The sequence below is a fragment of the Heterobasidion irregulare genome (assembly GCF_000320585.1).
Source record: "Heterobasidion irregulare TC 32-1 unplaced genomic scaffold scaffold_01, whole genome shotgun sequence".
NCBI classification, from domain to species: domain Eukaryota; kingdom Fungi; phylum Basidiomycota; class Agaricomycetes; order Russulales; family Bondarzewiaceae; genus Heterobasidion; species Heterobasidion irregulare.
The window spans coordinates 3,526,743-3,550,006 of record NW_009258197.1 but is presented as its reverse complement, the minus strand read 5'-3'; the positions used below and the strand labels follow the sequence as shown (position 1 = coordinate 3,550,006).

The 23,264-nt window shown below is 54.3% G+C and overlaps 11 protein-coding genes across 11 annotated transcripts; 6 read left to right on the top strand and 5 right to left on the bottom strand.

The window, feature by feature from the left end:
- Positions 1-1,539: 1,539 nt before the first annotated feature.
- HETIRDRAFT_438114 (uncharacterized protein) lies at positions 1,540-2,144 on the top strand (the record flags this gene model as incomplete). The annotated part of the gene is made up of 1 exon (XM_009543378.1): positions 1,540-2,144. A coding segment is annotated over one exon (467 nt), but the record flags the coding sequence as incomplete, so codon positions are not given.
- HETIRDRAFT_414096 (uncharacterized protein) lies at positions 2,122-2,485 on the bottom strand (the record flags this gene model as incomplete). The annotated part of the gene is made up of 2 exons (XM_009543415.1): positions 2,122-2,350; positions 2,406-2,485. 2 exons carry the CDS (start codon positions 2,483-2,485, stop codon positions 2,122-2,124), a joined length of 309 nt encoding a protein of 102 aa, XP_009541710.1.
- A 463-nt stretch (positions 2,486-2,948) lies between these two features.
- Positions 2,949-5,092, top strand: HETIRDRAFT_100100 (uncharacterized protein; the record flags this gene model as incomplete). Its single annotated transcript, XM_009543377.1, has 4 exons — positions 2,949-3,536; positions 3,566-3,844; positions 4,077-4,153; positions 4,963-5,092. 4 exons carry the CDS (start codon positions 2,949-2,951, stop codon positions 5,090-5,092), a joined length of 1,074 nt encoding a protein of 357 aa, XP_009541672.1.
- A 126-nt stretch (positions 5,093-5,218) lies between these two features.
- HETIRDRAFT_448228 (uncharacterized protein) lies at positions 5,219-6,353 on the bottom strand (the record flags this gene model as incomplete). The annotated part of the gene is made up of 4 exons (XM_009543376.1): positions 5,219-5,588; positions 5,687-6,195; positions 6,245-6,286; positions 6,348-6,353. 4 exons carry the CDS (start codon positions 6,351-6,353, stop codon positions 5,219-5,221), a joined length of 927 nt encoding a protein of 308 aa, XP_009541671.1.
- A 100-nt stretch (positions 6,354-6,453) lies between these two features.
- On the top strand, positions 6,454-7,671 carry HETIRDRAFT_448227 (uncharacterized protein; the record flags this gene model as incomplete). The annotated part of the gene is made up of 4 exons (XM_009543375.1): positions 6,454-6,708; positions 6,768-6,839; positions 6,895-7,534; positions 7,598-7,671. The coding sequence occupies 4 exons, from the start codon at positions 6,454-6,456 to the stop codon at positions 7,669-7,671; spliced, it is 1,041 nt and encodes a 346-aa protein (XP_009541670.1).
- Positions 7,672-7,929: 258 nt separating this feature from the next.
- Positions 7,930-8,250, bottom strand: HETIRDRAFT_407293 (uncharacterized protein; the record flags this gene model as incomplete). The annotated part of the gene is made up of 1 exon (XM_009543374.1): positions 7,930-8,250. The coding sequence occupies exon 1, from the start codon at positions 8,107-8,109 to the stop codon at positions 7,930-7,932; it is 180 nt and encodes a 59-aa protein (XP_009541669.1). The 5' UTR covers positions 8,110-8,250.
- Positions 8,251-10,522: 2,272 nt separating this feature from the next.
- Positions 10,523-11,799, top strand: HETIRDRAFT_470016 (uncharacterized protein). Its single transcript, XM_009543373.1, has 3 exons — positions 10,523-10,622; positions 10,686-10,944; positions 11,012-11,799. The coding sequence occupies exons 1-3, from the start codon at positions 10,555-10,557 to the stop codon at positions 11,363-11,365; spliced, it is 681 nt and encodes a 226-aa protein (XP_009541668.1). The 5' UTR covers positions 10,523-10,554; the 3' UTR covers positions 11,366-11,799.
- A 364-nt stretch (positions 11,800-12,163) lies between these two features.
- HETIRDRAFT_448225 (uncharacterized protein) lies at positions 12,164-14,988 on the top strand (the record flags this gene model as incomplete). The annotated part of the gene is made up of 3 exons (XM_009543372.1): positions 12,164-12,392; positions 12,446-12,749; positions 14,841-14,988. The coding sequence occupies 3 exons, from the start codon at positions 12,164-12,166 to the stop codon at positions 14,986-14,988; spliced, it is 681 nt and encodes a 226-aa protein (XP_009541667.1).
- Positions 14,989-15,072: 84 nt separating this feature from the next.
- Positions 15,073-15,336, bottom strand: HETIRDRAFT_448224 (uncharacterized protein; the record flags this gene model as incomplete). The annotated part of the gene is made up of 2 exons (XM_009543371.1): positions 15,073-15,090; positions 15,127-15,336. 2 exons carry the CDS (start codon positions 15,334-15,336, stop codon positions 15,073-15,075), a joined length of 228 nt encoding a protein of 75 aa, XP_009541666.1.
- A 1,077-nt stretch (positions 15,337-16,413) lies between these two features.
- HETIRDRAFT_457196 (uncharacterized protein) lies at positions 16,414-17,967 on the top strand (the record flags this gene model as incomplete). The annotated part of the gene is made up of 4 exons (XM_009543370.1): positions 16,414-16,635; positions 16,693-16,833; positions 16,899-17,034; positions 17,115-17,967. 4 exons carry the CDS (start codon positions 16,414-16,416, stop codon positions 17,156-17,158), a joined length of 543 nt encoding a protein of 180 aa, XP_009541665.1. The 3' UTR covers positions 17,159-17,967.
- Positions 17,968-21,598: 3,631 nt separating this feature from the next.
- Positions 21,599-23,053, bottom strand: HETIRDRAFT_424463 (uncharacterized protein; the record flags this gene model as incomplete). Its single annotated transcript, XM_009543369.1, has 7 exons — positions 21,599-21,666; positions 21,843-21,926; positions 22,002-22,027; positions 22,069-22,145; positions 22,514-22,558; positions 22,847-22,873; positions 22,922-23,053. The coding sequence occupies 7 exons, from the start codon at positions 23,051-23,053 to the stop codon at positions 21,599-21,601; spliced, it is 459 nt and encodes a 152-aa protein (XP_009541664.1).
- Positions 23,054-23,264: the final 211 nt, after the last annotated feature.

Below are 23,264 nucleotides of genomic sequence, written 5' to 3'. Positions count from 1 at the left end.
GGCGGTTACGAGAACGCGCGCGGCCGCTGCTCGTGCGCAGGGTGTCAGTGTCTTCGAGAGTCGTGGCGAGGACGACGATCGCATCGTCGAAGTTGCACAGCTGCCAGCGACGGGCGTGTGTTTCGAGGACGCCGCGGACAGAGACGGGAGAGAGGACGCAGATGCGCACGCGTTTAGGTTTCCCCCTCGACCAGGATTGGGATGGCGCGCGGCGCGCACGACCGCTCTAGGGGCGTCGTTCGCAGTGGAGCGGCATCTGTTGGATAGTGCAGAGACAGCAGCCGTGCAGACAAGAAGCGCTGCCGGCCGTCCACACGTGGCCACAGCCAATGCGGGGAGGCCCCTACGCTCGCCGGTGAATCAAACTCTAAGTGCAGACGACAAGGCCCGGCGTGGGAGAGCAGGGCCGCACATGCGCGTGATCCGGATGGACTCCTGCGCACAAGTATGGGCGCGCCGAGGACATTGGGCAGCGCTGCGCCAGTGGCGTCGAACAAAGTTCGATGCGCCGTGGACGCTAATCATCACGGTGATTGGCCTCGAAATAGAGACCAGCTCGACCTGGACTTCGCAGGGTCGCACGATGGTCGTGGCGACGTGCACAAGAACGACTGCGTTCTTCTGCGTTGCTGGCTCGACGCGGTCTTGGGCCCGCTCTGGATCTATCGGCACGGCAAGAACGGAGCGGCAGCGAAACAAGCTACACACGCTTCGCCCAATTGGACCACCGGCGATCAAAAGGCGTCGGTCTGCGTCGGTGCGGTGCGAAATCACGCGCCAACGTCGCGCCCCGAATCGAATGAGCTCGAGAGCAGTTGACAGCGAAGCGACAACAGCAGGCGGGCGTTGAGTTCAATCGGTCGGATTGGGCACGCAGACGTCTGCGGGGCCGTGCGCGCATCACAACACAGACAGGTCAGAAGGGAGGATCAGGGCTCTCGCTGGCAGGACCATGCATGAGGTTGCACAAAGTGCTGTACTGTATCTTGATCTTTGATCCGCGGGCAGCGAGTCGGAGTCTCCCCAGCAACATATTGCACAGAACAAACCAACAGGGATTTGCTTTAGAGAAAGAGAAGAAGAAGAACACGATCGTCCCCATCCTGGTCTCAACGTGCACTGCTATTGGAGCCTGCTGCGAGCACCGGATGCACGAATATCGAATGGTACTCAGGTGATCCGGTACCGACAAGCGACGAATCACCAGGACCAAGAGAAAACTAGAAGACATTCATGCGGGACCTGCAGGCAGCCAAAGACGGTCACGACTGCCCCCAAAAAAAAGAGAAAAAAAAAAGCCTGTCCAGTAGCTTCCAGTAGGAACGCGAAGAAAACACATGGATGCGCGATCCTGTGCCGCGCAGTGCCGTATCCGCGATTCGGAATTGTTGAACTTTGCCTGGTGGGTTCCAGGCACGCACGCTCATTCGCTCGCAGTTGCCCATTGGCAGCCCCGCGTTTTCCCCAGCGGGGCTCGCGTCCCCACCGCTCTCGGTACCGCACCGCCCGCGCTCCCCGGCATGGGCATGCGGAATTCATGGATGCCCTTTGCCCTCTCAAGGGCATACACGTATATACGCGGTCCCATCAGGCGCATCAGCAAATCTGCGAGTAAAGTATATGTGCGGAAATACTCCGTACGTCGGGGGTCACAGGGCCAATCTCAGGCGAGTGCTCCCTGTGATATTCTGCTTGTTCCCGGTGTGCGCACTGCAGCCGCGCACGCTCAGAGTGCGTCAGACGAGGCAGGGCCGTCAACATTCCCCGTTGTGGCCGACACTTTCTCCGAGGCTCGTGCGTGCGCGTGCACGCAAAGGGGAAACCTAACTCGCCGACGCCGCCAAAAACAGACCCATCGAGCACAGACGCGTCCAATTACGGACCACTTCGCGAGGCGTGAGCCGGCGCGAGTGCCAATCGGCGACATGGACGAAGAAATCCCAAGACTGAGCGTGTTCAGCAGCGGATCGTCGAACGGGAGGGGCTTGTCGGGCAACGCCGACTAACTGTGCGACGCGTTCAGCGCAGAGGGACGCGAAGGGGCGCAGGGACGGGCGATCGGGGCGCCGATACGGTTTGCGACGATGAAATGCCGAAACCTTGTCGGGCGTGAGCGTGCAGCTACCCAACGCGTCCGCATGCACACGCACCCACTGGTCCCTGCGCTTCCCTGCCGCGAGCGGATTCGTAAGCGTCGACGTGGGGGGGCGTCCGGGCGGAGAAGGAGAAGGAGAGTCGGGCGTTGGAAGGAAGGAAGGCTGACTCAACTGAGTGTGCGGGTGTCCGCTCGTGGGCGTCCCTGCACCGTTTTGGGCCGTAAGCAGCGTACGCTGGCGGCTTGCGCGTCGGCCTGGCCGGTAAGTGTCAACTGCTCACGAGCGCAGAGAGAAAGAGAAGACACGCACCGCGTCGCTTCGGTTGAGGGTCTCGACGGCCTCGCGCGACATCCTCGAACCTTGCCCTCCCATCGAGCGCCTCGCCCCATCAACGCCCCCCTCCCCCTCCCGATGCCCCCGCTGTCGAACAGCCTATACATGGTAGATGCGCCTCATCGCCCATCTGCCAACCCCAAGCGCGTGCATGTACATACGGAGTCGTCCAACCGCGTCGTTCTCTATGATTTCTCCCCGTCCTAGGACGCACCGCGCACTCCACGGTGCTTGGGTCTGACACCTCTAAACCTGAAAGATCGCGCGAAGCAGAAGGGAGCAAGGCCAGCGAGGGGGAGGGTGGGTGCGCAGGTGGAGTCTTGCGTTCCCCAGCGGGCCATAGTGTTCGGAACTCGGACCTGGCGCTGCAGCTCTTCGCGCACTAACATGGACCCACCCCGGCCGCGGGCCCCCGCTTGTACAAGCTCACTTACTACGAGCGCACCGACATCATCGCTGAACCCGGCCGCGTCCAGATCGCGTCGATGAGACCGCGATTTGCCTCGCAATTGCAATGCCATGGTCCGCCCGGAGAAGACGCGCGCTCGCCCTGGCTCGCTCCTTTCGAGTTCGCGCATCTGCGCGCTGGACGTCTTTGTTAGCCCGCGCCTTCTGCTTCTATTCCTCGCAGACTCGCGACGTCAGCCGTCCAGCGAGATGGGCGCCTCGCACTGCGTCCGGCTGCTCACTAATCGACAGTTCGCCTGCCTGACCACATTCCAATCACGCCCGGCCGTCCTCTGCGCGCGAGTTTCTGATTCGACGTCGCGGACGTCTATGGGCGTCGACGAGCGTCATCCTTTGTTACTTCTCGAAGCTCGGGCGCCCGGTATGACACGATGGACTGACGTATCGGGGGAGGATGGCCACAGTGTGCGCTCGCGGCCGTTCGGGGCAAAGATCTGGAGGATCGTTACGGCAGGGAGACGGGTCGGAGACATGGAACACAGACGTACGGCAAGTAATGTGGCCCTTTGTGAGTGGCTGCTCGTGGCGTGTTTCCGGGATCGACACGAGCTCGGCACTCGGTGGTATCACGTTCCCTTTGTGGCGTCAAGCGTGGGCATGGAGTGGGCACGGTCATTGCATGGACGCAACACCCGGGTGGTACGAGCGACGATGCTCGCTTTGCACAGGAAGCTCCACTAGGTAAAGATCGAATATCTGCCACGCTCGGGCTGGACGCGCATCCTACCTCGTCGAGCTCCGCTCCGCCCCAGCTGCACCGCACCGCCTCGCACTCGGCTGACCGACTGACAGCGCCCTCGATCGTCGCGCGCAGCACCGGCCGACCCTCGTTATTCCACGACACCGCACGGTCTGATCAACCGCGACATTGCACCGCACGCCCGACACCCGCGGCGGCGTCTCTGTTTTCCTGTGGCGGCTGGCGGTTTTTCGTCCGATCGACGTCGGTATGTACATTGGAGGCTGAACATGCAGCCTGGTTTCCGAGAGGTTCCAAGTCTGAGCATTAAGGGGAGTTCAAGGGGCCGAGGATAATTGCAGAAGGAGGCCGGGGCGAACTAGGGTGAGCTGCGCACGCGGTGGGGGCGGGGTAGTGAGTCTGCGCGGTCCTTCTTTGGTGCCTGCGCATCGATGCGGGCTTGGGAAGTGCTTGTGAGCGAATCTGGTCTGGCATCTCAGGTTCTCGGCTGGCTGGCGGCTGGCGGCTGGTCGAACCTCGCCTGGGCGACGTCGATCGACTCGGCACCGGTGGCCTCGTACGTCTGCGAACTGCGAACCCCAGCAGGTAGCAGGCTGCGCGTCGTTCGACGACTCTTCTCGACGACTGCGTCGTGTCACGAGTGCAACGTCGACGGCGCCCCCTGTACTCATTATTCACAAATAGGGGCCGGTGTGGCACATGTCCTCTTCTACGTCCTTGATGTTCTAGGATGTCATCCAAGCAGCCCTGGCGATGGCCATCATATCATATCGCATCTCATCGCATCGGTGCATCTTTACATACTTGCAGCGACGGCAAGCGTCGACCGCACGCGCGCGAATCAGAAGGAAGCGCGCGCGCGCGACGCTTCTTCGCATTTATTACGCTCGTCCCCAGAGTCGGTTATGTATGTATGTATGTACGTGCGTAAATCGAATCGGACGGAGTGCGGAGAAAGGAATGTGGTCGCTCACGTGTACATGCTGCACTATGCTATATGGCTGCGGGCGGGCGGCGGGGTGAGGCTGAGGCGGTGGTGCTGGCGTGGGCGACAGCTGTGCGACGTTCGCCGCGCCGTACCGAAGAAAATGAACGCGCATCGTCGCGTCCACGGAGCTTGGTAGCTTGGTGCACCAGCGATCACGCTGAGGAAGGAAGAGAGGGAAAAATAAAAGACAGGAGTCGTACCAGACCGCCGAGCTAGCGCGAGTGGATCAGGGGCGCGAGCGACAGCGGCGCACGCAGGCAGCGATCGACGACGATCGGCATGCGCGCGCACAGGCTGCACCTAGCTGCAGGTTGGTGATCGTATAATAGAGTCCCGCCGCGGCCACCGCCGCGTGCACGCGCACGGCCAATGCGCAGGCGGCACGCGGCACGTCGCGGCACAGGCGGCAGTGGCGGCGGCGGGCGGCGTGCGCAGCCAATTGGGCACCGCGGAGTACATAAGCGGGCACGCGCCACCGCGACGATTTTTGACTTGGCGATCGCCTAGGGGGGGTCAAGATCTGTGCTCGCTGCGTTTCATGCTGGCTCTCTTGATTTTTTTTTCTCTGATGTTTTTCCTGCGTACCACAAGGAGCGCAAATGATATTCGGTGGGTCAGAGGCTATCAAAGGCTCTAAGCGTTTTTCATTTTGTGTAGGGCGACGGCTAATGTGGGTGTGGTCCGCATCGCATCGTCAGGGGCGCGGGGAGAGGTTGAGAAGTCTGGCCAAGCGTAAGGGGGGGCACTTAATTTTGCGTCGCTGATCGTCGGGAACGGGGCCGGTGATCCCGATGGCGCAGCGCACGCTGGCCCATGCTCATAGGCCCACGCGCGCGCGACGTGCGTCGCGCGATGCGCCAGGGGGGTCGTCAGCGTTTGGCCCTTAGCTAGGTCGATGGAGGGGGCGTGGCGACGTGGCGACGTGGCGACGGGACGCGTGGTCGCGCGGGCAGACCTGGGTGGACGTAAGAGCGTCGAGGGGCGTACGTACGTGGACGCCGGGCTTGGGCTGGCGCATCAGTTTTGTTGGGGGGGCGCGAAGGCGAAGGCTGGGGCGACGACGGCGAGGCCGCGCGCTAGCCAGAATGGGAGTCCGCGGACGTGCGCGCGGGCGTCGTGTGCGAGGAGGCTCGAGGCGCGGGCTGGGGCTGGGGGCGTCTCGAATTCGCGGGGCACAATGGACGGCCGTGGATTCGCCGGGGGCAAGTGGACCGTGGCGCGGACGCGGACAGCCAATGATCGGTAGGGGAGACAACGAAGACCAATAGGGGAGGGGAGAGGGCCGGGCCGGGGGGTGTTGTGGCATGTTTGCCGCGTATGTTGTGTGTGCATTCCTTGTGGGATGAAGACGTGGCGGGGAGTTTAGCCGAGCGCGATCGATGGGTGGACAGGGGCTGGAGGATGTGGGATGGAGGAGGCGGGGGCGGACGATCGTCGGTGGAGGCGGGGGTGTCGGGGGACGAGTAGGCGCGGATCGGGTGGACGACAGGGAGGGAGGGAGGAGGGAAGGCTGGAGTGGGGAGGAGGGCCAGGGAGGGCAGGAGGGGTTGGGGGGCCGTGGCTGTTTTGGAAGGCTGGAGTGATCCGGATGGAAGTGGAGGAGTGGGTGGCTGGACGGCTCGAAAGGGTTCTGCCAGGGGCTCCGGGTGGACGGCGCACGGGAGCAGTTGCTGTGGCCACGGCGCCGAACTGCGGGAGGATCTGAGGGCGGCGGTGTGTTGGGTATAAAGCACAGAGCACCCGCTCCTCCTCCTCCTCCCACAGCCATGGCCTCCCCCGAACCCCTCCTCTCCCGCCCCATCGTTCCCGCCGTCGGCCAGCTCAGGGCTGCAATCCGCTCCCTCGACTCCCTCCACCCCGCCCCCGGTATGTCTCCCGCCTCCCCCGCCTCCCTTCCCGCCGCCATCGCGTGGCTCACCGGCTCGCGCCTAGTCCCCCGCTCCTCCCCCTCCTCGTCCTCCCTCCCCTCCCTCTCCGACGACGCCTCTTCTGCCACATCGTCGTCCCCCTCTTCTACCCCGCCCTCTGCCCTCGCCTCCCTTGCTTCCCTCCAGGCAGCCGATGCCACTCCTATCCGCCCGAACGAGCATCTCGCCGTCTTTCTCCCAAAGACCCACTGGAAGGTTCGATCGCGTCTTTTCTTCACTGTCTTTCAACTCGTCCTGACACAATCTTTTCCCAGTCCGACTCCCAGGCTTCATACTGCGAAACGTTTCTATGCCACAAGAAGTTCTCCGTCTTTGAGCGTAGACACGTAAGTCCCTCTTCCCCCTCGTCCCTTTCGTGTTCGCTCACGTACGCCCCTTCAGCACTGTCGCAAATGTGGTGGCATCTTCTGTCACAACTGCTCCTCTCGCACGACTGCCCTCCTCGACACCTCAACCCTCTCTTTCCTCTATCCTCCACGAAACGTCTCCATCTTCACTTACGCATCCCCAGAGTCCCCCGTATCCGATTCACGTGTCTGCGACGCCTGCTACGACATCATCTACGCCTGCCCAACCCCACGCTCGCCCCCTGTAATTAAACCTGCCCTGCCAGCACCTATCTCCGTTCGTACTTCCCCTGTCCGCTCTCGCAACAGCTCCACCTCTCGTAGCAGTTCCGTCCTCCTCACTCCCCCTGACGGACAGACCTTGCCTCCTGCTATTCGTCGTCGCCCGGCTCCTCGCAGACACATGACTCTCCCCGCTGTCCCCAATCCCCCCTCTGAGCCCGAGATCTACCTTCCCCAGGCCCCTGTTCCCACCAACGACCTCGATGCGTACCCCCTCCGCATCAAAAGCGAGGTCTGCAAGCGCAACGGCGGTGGACGTTGGACACCAAAACGTCTGCCGGTTGACGTAGCCGCTCGGGTCGCAGGAAGGAAGGCTGTGTACGAGCTGGAGATGGAGCGCGAGGAGGAGGAGATCCGAAGGGAACGCCTCAATCCCGTCATCAAGGACGGAGGTGCGTTCATCATTTCTGCTCGTGTGCTTGGACCACACGCTGATGGCCCCTGGCCCTCTTCAGACTTCCAATACCGCGCACCGCGCGAATTCCAGCCTAGTTCACCTGGCGGGCCGTATGTCCTGTCGACGTTCTGATTCACTTGTTCTGTTATCGCATGCACTGCTATCGACACTATCACCTGCGACACCCTATACACCCTCCTGTCGCTCTTCCCAGGGTCTGTCTCACCCGAACCTTTCTCCCGTATCTTATTGTGCATATATATCTCCCGTCATGCCCCCAACCCACTCGCCTCCTCGTTCTGTTGCACATATGTTATCTTATGCGCTCTCCTGTCGTACATGCTCCCCCCCTCCCTTGTCCCCCCTTTCCCTGTCCTCCCCGCGCACTGTTCATACGTATACCTTGTTGCTTGTTGCTATACCTGTCTGTTCTGCTATACCTGTTATTTGTTCTCGTCCACTCCTGTTGTGTTTATAATTCCCGATGCTCCATAGGAGGGTGTCGCGGTCGGGACCAAGAGGGTCCCTATATCTCTCTGTTCTCATCTCCCTATCCTTTTCCCTCTCCATGCTCGTTGAGTCCCCCTTGCTTGCTTGTTCCGTCTGCTTCTTTCTCACTACTTATTTACTTATCCCCTGTGTCTTACTCTTCCCAGAGGGAGACCCCCCGGTCTCTTGCCACATTTGGGTACTTAGCTAGGCATCCCTGCGTATAATCGATATAGAGATCATTGGTTCTGACACTCTGTTCGCGTACGCGCTGGCTGGCCGATGACATGACCGGTCTCGAACGCGTGGGAACGCCTAGTGACGAAGCAGGACGTCTCCGCGGTCATAGCTGGCCGCCCAGGCACGCGCGAGCGTCGCGATGCGGATAAGCAGCATTAATTGGTGCGTCCGGGGATAAAGTTGAGCGTTGGGCGCCTGCAGGCGCCCTACGAGCGCGTGACGCTGCAGCGCTGAATTTGGAATTGGAGGCGTGGTGCGTCTTTGATGCCACTCTGATGCCCCGTTTGGAGGGATCGGCTTTGCGCTTTTTACCTCTTTTTACGTGCTGCGTCGCGAGATTCGATGCGCCTCGAGCTCCAGCGGCGCCGCCGGTGAGCACGGCATCGTGCCACGCGGCGGAGGCTGCTCGGGTGGCTTTTTCCTTCCTCCCGGTGCGTTCTATTACTCAGATGCTTGCTTGCTGCTTGGTCCGTGTGCTGTTGATGCGTACGTAGGACTTCCCCTGGTCGTTGATGCGGGTGAACAGATGATCGATCGATGGGGCGATGGGGGGCGATGGCTGGCGATGGCAGATGGCAGATGGCAGATGGCAGATGGCGGGCGGGCGATGGGTGCAGTGATAATAGGGCCGTCAGTGTGGGACGATGATGCGGATGGGACTGGGCGATGGCGGGCCTTGCGTCAGTGCCGTGCCGTGCCATCAGCTAGAGGCCTATGAGGCCTATGAGGCCTTGAGGTCTTGAGGTCGGGCGATGGATATCTGGATATCGCGATGGGTTGGTGGCGCTCGCAGAGACTCGAAGTTAAAGTAAGTCGTGGTGAGTCTGTGCCGTTCAATGTTCTGTCACTCGCGTGCACGCTGCTGCCGGCGTCCACCTCCCCATCTCTAGCTCAAGGTGGGTTCAGCTTCCTTTGCCGTCTTCCATCGCGCGCGCGGCTTCGATGGTGCTTCGCGGGCTGCACTTCGCGGGGCGTGTACACACGTCCTCGTATTCGCACTCGCACTCGTGCTCATTGGCTCGAGAATCCGCGCGCGTTCTTCCTGCTATTGATGAAAACCGAGCCTCCCGAGACGCGAAGCTCGCAAGGATCGATGCGGCCGCGCCGTCCATCTCCGACCCGCGCGTTCCTTCCCTTCGGGCGGGGTCGTCAGCCGTCGACGGGCTCGCGGAGGCCCGTGCACGCTCCGGGTGAAGCCACGGCAATAGGTGCGTGCGTGCAGGTCGGCGCGCGTTCGGCCGACGCGTCTCGTGCAGAGACTGAAGGACAATCGCGATGATATGTAGTAAGCAAACCAAAGTGCTGCAGCCACTGTGCGTTGGGCTATTGTGAGTGCTCGGCCAACGTCAGTCATGTCTGATGTGTCGTCGCGTCTCTGGGCCTCAGCGGCCTCGTGTCTCGCATTAATGAACCCACAATTGGCTACGAGTCCGTTTATTGGAGCGGTGGGTACGGTAATACGCAGCAGCCAATTGCGGCGCCCCGAATCACCTGCCGTTCTATGAGGAAATCATGCGCGAGACGAGTAGACGGACAAGCGGGCAGGGAGCAGGACGCGAGGCGAAGAGGCATCTCAGTTTGCGACTAGACTCCAGAGGGCCCCAGCAGCTCCAGCAGGCGATTCGCGAATAAGCATGCATGTAAACCATTGAATTGAAATAGGCGCATAAATGGGAATATCGTGATATTGAGCGCCCCTCTGCCCTCGCACCAGAAGCGAGCGCGTCTGCCCCGACTCGCGATGCACGCTGATGCGCGTCGCGTTGCCCTGGGTGCGAGGGACCGAGACTGTAGTGCGGTGTGTGCTCGTGCGGCGCGATAGGTGCTTACCGCACGGTGTGGCCAGGGCGGCGGGCGGAACAGGCTCGCGATGGCAGGATCGGGCGAGGGACGCGTTTCAGGTGTGCGGCGGCGCGTATCACGACGGCGGCGACGTGGACGCCTGTGGTGGAGGGAGCGGCAGTGTGGAGGAGGACCTGGATCAGATGCAGCGGAGTCGGGGCTGTATCTTGGTTACTTGATGAGATCCTGCTCGCGTGAGGTAGACGGGCTGGCGAGTTGTTGGGATCACTGAACGCGATGGGTTGGGAGGATGGGTGATTGTTCTCCTCTCCGATTCGTCGCTCGGCGGCCCGAGTCAGCTTCCTCCAGCCCGCCCGCCCCGCCAGCCCACGTTGGCCTTTGCGCCCACATCCATCATCCAATCCAATTGAGTGCCCATTGCCGCTGTTGGACGATCCTCTTCATTCCTCTTCCCGCACGCGCCACGCGCCGAGGACTTTGAGCATGATGGTACGATCGTCTGACGGTCATTCCCACGTTCTTCGCGCGTGCGCTCACCATCGCACAGAACGGTACGTCGACGTCCCAGCTCCATTGCCGGCCCTGACCAGCGCAGCGTCTAACCTAATTCCCAGTCCGGCTTCTCCTTTGTCGTGGGGTCTGAGTCGCCGTCGCCGTCGACGTCGCGTCGCAGAAGTGCAAGACGCGCTCGCGCTTCTCGAAGCCTGCCATTCCAGTTCCGTTGGAGCAGCCAATCTTACGTGGCGTCGACTTCGGTTCCCTTCGAGCTGTGCGATTGCGCCGTGCGCGGTTCATGAATGGCAGGGGTGGGAGATCCAGCTTTCGAAAGGTCGGGCGTGTCTGGACACGTTCTGGCCGCGTCTCACAGTGCTTGTCCGCTTGCTCGCATTTGCATTTGCGGTGATCTATGAACTGCTGGCTTATTTCTAGATGAACCTAGTCCACTCGATGCCACGGCACGACGGCGAACGTCCTCGGAGGGAAGAGACACGCATGCACATGGCTCTCTGCGCTTCCTTTCCGAATCTTCAATATATCGAATCTTGACGCTGCCACCACCGGCACCACCACCACTCTCCCTTGCCGAAATTCATCTGCTTTCAGATTGATTCAGGTTCGAATTTATCAGCATTCTGCGCGGCACATATCTCGCCTGTGCGTGCCGACACGGAACGGCAATGAAATGTCGACAGGCTTGCGACACCGTTCGCGCTGCGCGAGGCGAGACAAGGTCCTCCAAGGCGCTACGCACCTAGCGATATCCGGCGGTGCCGGTGACTTCAGAAACCGTTGACGACGCGCTGACCGACTGCTGACCGGCTCCCTTGAAGCAAAAGGCGCCCGGCTGTCTAATTTTTGATCAACGGGCTTCCAGATCCAGCCACTTTTGGGAGAGCCTCAAGCAACGACGTGCAACTGGGCAGGGGCCCGATGTGCCTGCGCTCGTGCTTGTCAGAGAAAGGTCACCGGCACGTATTGTCTTAACTCGCCGTAAACATTCCTCACTTCAATATCAGTGTCTCTCAGTTCTTAGTCGCAGTGACGTATATCTGGCGACCCACTCACTCAGCGTGCCTCGTCTAACTGCATTTTCTTCCGAGATTCGACGGCACTCGATGGCCACAAACTTTATGTATTCGCAGGTCCCGGTTGCTTGTCAATCTTACTCTTCGGGCATGATCACCTCCGCATATATCAGGCGTGCGTGGGTGGAGAATGGACCCACATGCGGCCGCCGTAGATTTCAAGCGATTCACTTATGGTAATAGCCCGAGCGTCGACCGACATGCGCGGAGCATGGACGCACTGACACCGCGCTTACCTCTCGCCTGCTCTCGAAATCACGTACTGCAGCATTTATGGTGTGTGCGTGACACGCTTGTCGCTCGGAAAGATCGAGATGGGTAAGACGTTCTGCTCTTTCTTTCGCTTGCAGCACGATCGACAGCCCGGGCTGCAGCATGTCAATCGTATTCATTCGCGGAACAGTCCAGTGAGCCCAATGCGTGCAGCTCGAAGACCCCGTTGCATAACTCTAACGCTGCTCAGCCAGTGCCAGCGCCCTCCTTCCAGCGTTCTCCTATTTCACTCTATGCAGTACTTCGCCTTCCACCTTCGTATTAGCCTCACTATCGTGTTGAGAGACACGATCTCAGGTCGCTTGTGGGAATCGCAGAAACGTGTTCCTTCCTATCCGGGCTCCCTGTGCCGCCACGCCGCGACGCGCGTGCCCTCTGAAGGCGCAAAGCTGCTTCTCCAGCAGGACATCGGGTTCGCTGCTGTCGATCAGCATCATCGTGCACTTTCCCCTGCCTCCCGGTGTTGGTCGCTAGCTGCCCAACAGCGTGCGTGTGCGCGCGTGTGGACTAACTAGGCAGTAAGACCGTGCGATGCGTCATGCCCGCGGCGCAGCGTCTGCCTCTTCTTTTATTCGCACTGGCCCACAACGCCTCGATGGGCAAAGACCGACTTGCTTTGTTCGTGATCGTGGATCACGACTTCTGGGGCTACAGCGAGTATGAACGCAGCGTGGCTGGCTCATCTGCGGAGCTCCAACCTGCGCTGCCGATATGTCGAAGTGACGCTGTGATGATGCTAGTGATCGAATGCTGCATGCTTAGCATGATATCCTATGATATCACACGAGCAGGACAGAGCCCCGCGTGGCCAGGGCCCGAGTACGCGTCAGCTTGCACGTTTCCTCTGTCTATCCCCAACATGACCGCACAGGTCTTTGTTTCAGCAGCCAGCTCCTATCGTAGTTGCTCTCGCCCTCTCCACCCCAGGACCAGCAGCACACAGCTATTCACGCCCCCTGCCATCTAAAGACACCCTCCATCTCATAGCATTGACACGTTGCCTGTTGTCTCCGGCTTCTAAGCTCCAGCCTCATGTCGCAGATAGATATGACTCGAGCTAGAATCTCCCTGGGGCACGGTACTAAATCGTAAGCTTATATCCTCATGCATCTACCCCTGCCATGATGCTATGCCATTTCTTTGGGCGCAGCGGTCTCGGATCTTGGTAGAGCGCGCCTTGCGGAGGCTTTGGCAGCCCAGCCATCCGCATCAAGTCAGTCCGCGTCCCCGATGCTGCTTTGTCTAATATGTTGCTGCATGGGTCTTTCAGAAGTCGACGGCATCAGCAAAAGGCCCAGTGTCGTTCTTGCTGCTCCTTTTTCGCAGTGCAGCCTCTAGATATCGATCGCGCTTTACTCGCTCCTCTACATACTGCACGTCCCGATTTTAACGTTCGCCCGCCTGTGCTGCCTGTCTGTGTCTATATCCATATCTTTGTATGCCCGGTCGAGCGGTCGGACGCCCGATTCGACATCCAGAGGCGTTTGTGCGCCTACCCCTCCACTCGCGTGTGAACGCGCTCTGACCCACGCGCGCCCCTGCCGACCCGCAAAGCAAATGCTATCTCACCTGAACCTCGCAATTTCCCTTTCTCGCGGCTTTCCCGGCTTCCATTCTTCCACGCCGTCATCGATTAAGATTCTAGCTGGACGCGCCGCGCCGCGTGGCCGTGGTTCGTCCGTTCTGAGCCCTCATCTCTTGCTGGCTTCCGCTACCATTCCACCTGCCTGCATTGGATCCCGGCATTGCTGGCATAATGAAATGCTTTGCCAGAACAGGCGTGAGGAACACCCAGCGCCGCTGTCTCTCTATGCCCTCGCTCGCTCCGCGCATCAGCTCGCGCGGGCTGGTGGTAGGTTGGGATCACTGTTTACATCACGCTAGGTCCGAGCTTGGACGCGGGAGCTATGTTCGGGCTGGAGCACCAACAGCGGAGCGTTCGCGTTTCTGATACAGTGTACGTATATTACCCCATGGAGGTGTGTGTGCGTCTATCATTCGTGCTGAACAGCGCCTGGAGCCGTGGAACTCTTGCATCTCTCCGCCCGTCGTCAGCATCTCGGGGATCACCCGTCTAGCACTCAGCGTATCATAGATCACTGCGCGCACATGCGCGCGCATCAGAGGCGGATCTCTCCGTCAGGCTTGCGGTATTTCTGATACGCGCCGACGCTGTCGCCTAGCAAAGCAGCTGTGATTAACATCGTACGGCGGCAGAGTCACCATCATCTGTTGGCTACCATCTGCTGTGTCTTTCTGGCTTCACTGAGGCTTTCTCTTGTGATGCCGTCTGTTAGAGGCTCGAAAGACGCGTGAAGCTTATCGGGGGCGGTGTGTCAGGTTTCCGTGATGGTGTTTAGAAGTTCTATGTCTCTACCAGAACGGACGATGGTGGAGACTCGGAGACGGGCGGGAGAAGACTTCATGCACATGTGTGCGTCGTCGAGCAAGCGCTCGAGGCTTCGGATTGTACACGGGCGCAAAATGCGAGTCTTTCTCTGTGCACGATGTTGCTAAGCCTGCGAACATGGCCTTCCGTTTGAACTTCGCCTTCCCTTTCCTCGCTCCCCTTCTTCCACAATCGGGTCTCGTGCGGCGTTCACGCGTATACGGGTGTGCTCTGCCTATTCTTAGCGTGTGGGGCGATAATCGGGTGCCTTTTCTTGTAATGACTTCATTTACAGTCTTTCCACCCCCGCTTAACAGCTGCTCTATTGGGCGGCGCCAGCATCAGCGTCAGAAATGGATCTGTATCCTGTCTGTGGCGTTGTTCCCATGTCATCTCTCGCATTGCTGGAACGGAGCCAAGACGTACAGCAGCGCAGAGCGATGTCTGATGATGCACACCATTGGCGGATGCGCTGTCTGTCCCACCTCGACTTTCTTATCTCGACGACGCGCTGCCATCAGGTGGCCTGATGATCCTGATGGTCCTGATGGTCCTGATGCAGACGACGAGGAAGAACGCTCAGCGATTGGCCTAGACGAGGAGTGGGCAAGCTCAGACGCCGACACCATGTGCGCGGGCCTTGCGCACCAAAAGCGCGTCGACGCATAGCGCATTGGCTCCGTCGAAGAGTTTCGCATGGGCCTTGCCCCTCGCCCCACAGCCTCCACGGACGGTGCCCCTATCTTGACACGTTCACTCATGTTCGACAACCTGCGCAGAACGGAAGCAAAATGAGGAAGAGCTTACGCGATCGAGCTCGGTCGCCCGATTGGGACGATGGCGGGGTGACGCCTGGACGTCAGCTGCCAGCCTTCGGTGACAGACCAGCGTCGATGTCGGGAGTGTCGGCGTCCAAATCTGTCCTGCTCGTTTAGAAGCACGCGGGAGCGTCACGCGTGGCTGTCGTCCGTGCGGGGTGCCCAGAATGCCGACGCGCTCTGCTGTCCATCGAGCCATCATCGGCGACAGCGTCCTTGACGCCCTCTCGTGAACGTCCCCGCCTTGTTGCTATGACTCTGACCTGCTGGTGATGCTGCGTTTGTTCGACGTTCGGCAGCTCTTCTTTGGTCTAGCAAAATCTCTGACGGGGGTTTGTGCCTACCTCTGGAGTAAGTCGCGGGCTTTGCCGTCGTGCAGCTTGAGTCTTCTTTCGGGTTTTAACACTGCGCTCGATACTTTCTCCCGAGTCCATACCGCCACCGCTCTCTAGTGTCTTGGGAATCGGACACTTCGCTCTTGCTTTTGTCTAACGTCATCTGCAGCTTCCGTGGTGCTTCATTTGGCTAGTTTGAAGTTCTTAGGTCGTACTTGCATGGGATTTTCCTCTCTAGTGCTCGGATGTGCTTGGACGCTGTGCAATCGACGCCATCGATGCAATCAACTTGGGTAGAGCATTTCTCATCTCTCTCTCATCAGTAGCTCAAGCTGCAGGCAAAATGCCAGAGTCCTGGTCAACAGGCGCCAGTTGTAAGGCGCACTTCCTTCCTTACACTTGTCGTACCAGAGATCCAAGTCAGGGAGCGACGTTGTTTGGAATGCTTCGCTTTTCGCTCAACACACGTCTGCCTGGACCCTTTGCTCTTCTCGGAAGGCAAAAAAGGAGATGTCGCGACCAGACTAGGTGCACTGGTTGGTCGACGTGATCACGAGGTTGCACAGCCGTATCACGGCGAGATCTTGGATGGAGTGAGACAGTGCACGGCCCGGCACCTTACCTCCATCCATTGTTCTCAGAGTCAAAAACATCCAGGTTCAGCTCGACTGTGGATTCTTGGAATGACGAACCTTTCGAGAAGTCGTAGAAAACAACCATGACGATGCTTGCTGCTGGATCACATCATATAGGTTGCTCAGGGTGCAGTGTCCATGTGCGTGTTCCCAGTATACTTCTAATAGAACCAATGAGAATCTCAGGATTTCTTACGGCTTGTGTGCCATGTGGGCACGCTTGCTGCGATAGCCGACGCACAATCGAAGTCACTGTGGTATGTAGCCGTATATGCAATGCGTTTGAATTATAGAATCGACCTGATCATGCAGCCGCTTGGCAGCGTGGGCTTGTGGCACCACAACGTCACTTTCGCTCAAGTCCGGCGCGCACCGCCCGCCTGTCCCTTAGGCTTCGTCAGTGCCCTGGTCGACTTCAACCAGTTCAATGTTAAGGAAAACGCTTTCAGATATCTCTCCCGTGCCGCCAGCGTGGAACGATACTATCATGCGAGTCCCGAGCCCCGTATTGTCGATGTGGATCTATGTGTATTTTGGAAGAGAGGGGTTGGACGGACGAGAAGTGTGTACGCTACGCTACCGTAGGTGTGGGCCGCGTCTTCGCCTTCGCTTCGTCTATTGTATCTGCGCGTCGGACACCCGGCGAGGGTCTGGAGGGGCCCATCCAGCCAGAAATTCGAGGGTGGCTATCGGGGTGTGTGGGATGTCATGTCAGGTGGGCCGCGCGTGATTCACATGCCGGGAGCGTGTTCTGGTCGAAGACGACTTCGACTGATGGTTTGTAAGTGCAGCGAGTCGATGGCTGGCGGACGGACGACGGACGAGCCGTCTCCCCGCGCCCGTCCTTCTGTATGCGACTCCTCATTGAAGAAGGCCTCGAGTCGTCGAGTCCTTCGACGCGCGGGGTCGAGGATCCCTCGGAGCGGGGTAATGCAGTATCGATGGGATGAAGATCGATGTTGGGTGTTCTGACGTCATCTGACTTGGCCATCCGCAACGACGCGAAGGCTTCGCGGCGAGGCAGGAGGTGGGCTTTTCGGGGACGGGCTGACCTCATGATCCAGTGCAGGACATGCCGTGCTGGCCACGCAGAATGAAGAGGTGGACCTGGCGGTGAGTAGGCGTGCGCGGCGTCGACGAGGGGGCAGGTGGGCAGGTCTCAGCTGAGTCGACGGTACGTACATCGTATAGCCGCCCGCTCTCGTGGCCACCGCAGGCTGGGCTTCTTGCTGGGGCACAAAGCGCTCACATGCGATGGCGTAGTTGCATGATCGATCCGACACAAGCTACTTAGCCTCGAGGGGGCACAGTCGACTCGTGGCCCCCGGACCGATGCGCAACGAGTGTGAACATGCCTCAAAGCCTATCCTGGTCGATCGGGCCCACCAGGAGGAACAACGCCTTGATGTCATCTACTGACAATGCTGATGCCGACGTCAGCATGGGTAGTAAAGACTAGGTACGTGTGTGTCATGGGTCATGAGCACCCTGAGGACGACACGATCCAAAGTGTCGTGCTGGTCTCGGGGAAACATTGAAGAGAGTGGAGATCTGCGGAGAGCGGGACACGGAGCTCAGTCGACCGTCTACAATGGCGAACGACTGAATTACGGCCAAATTCATACAGGGTCTTGCATAATTTTCGAGAGAGTTGCATCGGAGAAAAACCGGGTTCCTGAACCAAGACTTGCCTAACTGGGCACCATGGGCCGGGATGATCGGCAAAACCTTGTCACACTCTCATGGCTCAGGGCTATTGCTTTGAGCACATTGTGTGCTCACCTTTTTGTAGTACTTTATTCAACTTTACCATGTCTACACCTATTCATTATTGAATTTGAGAGCTAATTATTGACTGGCACTATCAAAGACAGCAGTAGAGAGTGATTGTCACAGGTGGGTCACACAGGGGGGTCCGGTGCTTTTTTCTTATATCCACAATGAAGCACTCAGGAACCTATTTTTTTCTGGCGCGACTCTCTCAAAAATTATGCAAGACCCTGTAACGATGGACCTCAACAAGAAATAATATGCTTAGCAAAATGGGTCGGCGCGGGAATATTTTGGCTATAGCCGGTAGCTGCTGATATCTCCACTTGCTGTTTGCTCTCCCTCTCCTCAGTCGTATGCTGTCTGGATTTCAAATTTGACACTCTGACTAAGCCTGTTTTTCCGAAGCTAGGGCTTATCGTTATGAATCTGGCTGTAGGTCTACCTGCAGAGAGCGGGACATGGAGCTATAGGTAAAGTAAGTACAGGTCTGGTAAGTAGCTAAGGGACCACTTAGCTCAGTTGACTGTCTGTGATAGTGAATAACTGAGAAGAGTGAGACAACACTATTGAAAACAATATGCTCTCATAGCCTAATTAGGAAATGGGTAAGGGCAGTGGAGCAAAGGAGTGTGAGGTAATAAAGGAGTGTAGGAGTAATATAAGTAAATCAGTAAGGGATAAGGGGATCATATATTAACAAACATGAAAGAAGTTGGTGTAGTAGAAATAAAGAAGTTCTCAGAGTTGACCACATATAGAGAATAGTGGCTCAGTACTTAGTATATGACTCCATCATGCTTGCATTATCTAGAGCAAGCAAGAATGGTCTATCTTTTGATCAAGAAAAACAAGGCTCTAGGGATACACATGTGAATGGTCTTAATTATTGCCTCAGACAAAGTCTATGATCTTAGATAGGTAAAAATCTTATTCTTCTCCTTTATTAGGAATCTGACTGCCAAGACCTAGCTTTCACTAGAAGTATCTAGAGATAGCTGGTAATGACTCAATATTTTGGTCTCAGCTTGTGTAGATAATCCAAGCTTAATTCTTTCCAAAATAGGATAGTGGCTCTAGTTGAGTCTTGCAAGGCAAGGCAAATGTCTCTCAAGACATTATTATCTATGATTAGAGATAGCTCTAGAGTTATATTGTAAGATAATAGTAAACACAAAGCAAAGCATAAAATAGCTTGCTTATTATAGCTCTTTACTTCATCTGATGATTTTAAAAGGAAAGTTTGAAATTATCACAATATCAAAATCATTACAAGCTATACTAGAGTATACTATAGAATTGAGGACCCTTTGTATAAGAGCAAAGGGCCTGCAATAGAAAAGACAAAACTAGCACTGAATATGAGTAAAGGAGAGGACATATGAAACTAGTGCTAGAATAATAAGCCTATGCTTATTTTAATGAGCATGAGTGGAGAAAATGATTAGTAGTGGCAAGATAAGCCTATGCTTATCTTATACTAGCATGCATAGAGATGGTAGGAAAAGGACAGGCTTGTACTTATCTCAGATAAGTGTGGGCAGAGATAGTGGATAATAGTAGCAGTGTGATAAGATAAGATAAGGCCATACTCATCTTATATAAGCATGGATAAGGATAGATGAGTAAAAATAGAGGAGGAAGAACAGGCACTCATCTTGTATAAGCATAGGCAGAGATAGTTAGTAGGGATAGGAAAATGAGACAAGGTCACACTTGTCTTATATAAGTATGGGTATTAATGACAACCTTCCATTATTAGGCACTTGCTCTACTATCCTAAGAGTGTGGTGGAAGTTGGAGGTAAAACCAGCTTAAAGCTGGGGATGTATTGCCCACTATACTACTATATATATACTACTTGCCCTAAGCACAGACCATATAGATTAAGGACAAGTAGGTATATATTAGATGATTATTCAAGAGAGTGTGCCTAAATATGGAATATAGGAAAGTATTACATGAGTAAGACACATGAGTGACTAGCACATAATGATATAATTAAGTAAGAAGGAAAAAAGAAACATATGAATTTATAAATAAGTTATAACAATAGGCAGAAATATATGAGCAGTAGTAATAGAGAGATAAGAAGAGATGTGCCCATGCTCATCTTATATAAACATGGACAAAGATGGTTAGTAGTGGTGGTAGTATGAGCAATAAGGGGACAAGACAAGACAAGATAAGATAAGATTATGCTTATCTTGTACAAGTATGGGCAATAGTGGTAGTAGGTGGCAGTAATAGGGAAAAGAGCAAGTAAGTGGAAGCACAAGCTGCTAGTAATATGGTAGTGGCATATGCTAACATATGCTATTGCCATGTCAATGATTGTATATGCTGCTCTGTCTCTTGCTCTCACCACTTGTCAAAAAAAATAAACCTTGATAATAAACCCTTATAATAGATTATAAGGCCTTGATGTTATAAAACCCTTATAATACATTATAAGAAAGGAGATAGGATATTATGATGCCATCACAATGAGGATTACAATTGGATTGGTAATTTCAATTATGATTCTAGGCTGATATTTATTATAATGAGTTATAATGCTGATTTTAATATGAGTCATTATAAGATCAGGATCCTGACATAATAGAACCACAAAAGTATCTGGCCATAGCTAATTTAGTAAGCTTGCTTGTTTATTAGTAGTGCTAACTAGCTAACTTACTTACTTTACTTACTATGATACTGGTGCTTACTTACTTTACTTACTGTGGTACTTACTTACTTTACTTACCATGATACTGACTTACTTTACTTACCATGATGCTGACTTACTTTACTTATAGTGTTATTTACTTATAGAGCTTACAAAAGTCTACTACTGAGGTACTTACTATAGATTGATATTTGTACAGGCCAGAAATCAAACCTAAGTCATCTAGGTGCTACTGAGTTTGTATATGTACATTGTTATAATAAAACTGCTCTGCCAAAGAGCCATTTTTAGTTAGCCTATGTTTTTAAATATATTATAAAAAACTAAGCTACCATACAGCATGTAATAATCTCAATGTACATGCATAAAGATATTGTCCATGAGATCCAAGAAATTGATTAAGGATTCTTAAGAGCACTTTATTGATATGTCACAATCTATATATAAAACATAGTCTATATAAAAATGCTAAGATAATACACGAACCTTCATGGATTACTCTCTACCTGCCTATTTCTCTAAGGCTCTACATGATTATGTTGAGTAGACAGCTCTTACAGATGGCATAGTGGGAGCCTTGCTTTTTGCTAGTCTCTTCTTCTTTGAACCTTTATTTTCTGGATCTTGCAAGGCTGAGGGATGACTGCCATTGATAGGCTGAAGAGTAGGAATAGGCAGCACTGTAGCAGCCTGTCCTATACTAGATTGGTGGCAGCTGGCATTTAGAGATGTGATCATGGGTAGTGGAAGCATATTAATTGGAGGCAGTGCTATAAACTGCATAGGACATTGCATAGTAGTAGTAGCAGCAGCTATGGATATAGCAATAAGAGTAGTGATGTTAGGAGTACTTGTAGTAGGTGGTATAGCGGCATGCTATGCACTAGCTAGTAGGTGCATGATGGTAGGGTACATAGCTGCTAGAAGCCCACTATTTTTATTCTTCTTGCTATCTCTATTGTCAAACCTGCTGTTGTCTGTACTATAAGGGTCATCTTTTACTTTTTCAGCATCCTTGTCATTATTACCCTTGTCACCTATCTCACTATCCTAGTCTTCATCCTTAACACCAACCTCTCTATTGTCTCTAGTCTCACTGCCAATACTCTTTCTATACACTATAAAATTATCATTAGCAAGTTACATCTTCATCAATAATACTGATATGCCACTCCCAACTTGCTAGCCTCTATTGACAGAAATAGCCAATATTGAATTTGCTTATATGGTGGTTGAAAGAACATGCTAGTTCAAGTATACAAGTGTTGCATTAATAGTGGGACAAGTAGCATACAGAGGAGGATTCCCTTACGAGGATTGAATTTTGTTTTGTAGTTGATATTATTAGCATGCTGTCTATTTTTGTTGAAATAGAAATCTGTTGAAGAAAGAAAAAGTGCCTACATAATATTAGGAAGGCTATGCAATTGGACATATAATATTTAAACTTTACCATGATTGATGCAAAAACAATGGCACCTGGGGTAAGTATAATAATACCCTATTTCTATGTAACAGACAGTGTTTCTATAACCTTTATAGGTATAGAGCCATCTATGGCCATAGAGTTAGGGCCAAGGAGACTAATATAAAGGATCTAGAAAAAGGAATCAAAAAGGTTAGCCAGTGGCCCAGAACAATTTAGGAATAAGAGATATATGTACCCAAACAATAACCTCTAATCTAAATAAAAAAGAAATGTTGAAAGTATAAGGAGGAAATAATACCACAGCTAGTTCAGGAAATTCCTTAAGGCCAAACAGAATAGCAAGGAGCACTTAAGTGAAGGGTATGGATTTGTGGCTGTAGCCATCTTTAAGAAAACCACTGTCAATATTAGAAAATATCCTAATGATGAAGGCGTGCAATTTTATAATAGTGCTTGAGTATTGAGCAATAAGAGCTTTATTGAACTTTGTACTCCAGAGTCAAAATGTGAATTAAGAGTGAAAAATAAGGACAAACCTTTTGTGCAAAGGCATTATAGCCCATCATCATGGTATGGAGGTTCTGGGGAATAAAATTATAGAGGTCAGCCACAATGTCCTATTGGATGGCAAGCTACAATCCACAGCATTTATTGCTAGTTGCTGCTATAACAGGACAAGGTCATTTAAAGAAATTCTAATTGACCTACAGCTATTCTATTATACTCAACTTATGGCTGAGCTGCTTGATCTCCTTATTATGCTCTGTGGTCACATTCCTGCTACTACCACTTTGTCATTGCTTAGGCTGCTTGGAATACAGGGTTACAAGTTCTAGCTCTGCCTTGTGTAGCTTTATTCAAAGCCTTACTATTATTAGTTGAGCATTTTGGATGACCTTGGTAACAGATAAATCATGTCAGTTCAAGAAAAATGATCCACTTACAGCAAGATATTCTTCAGCTATTGCAAATGCCCTATGATTGTGGAGCACATTTGCATCATCTGAATTAGGTACATTGATATCCTTATCCAAAAATTGCTCTACCTTAGTGAGGTGAATTTCTTCCTGTTCCATAGCACTGATGAGAAGGAAGGTGTTACGAAACGCCTTACCTATGCTTACCTACTTTTCTCACCTTCTTGATAAGGACTCGTAGGACCTTTCTCCCGACTATACCTCGCGTTCCTGCTTCATTGATACTTGGTCCGTGCATCTGCTTGTACATATTTATAGATACTACGGCGCAGTGTGGAAGCCTTAGGCTATTCACTTCTGTCCAATCTAA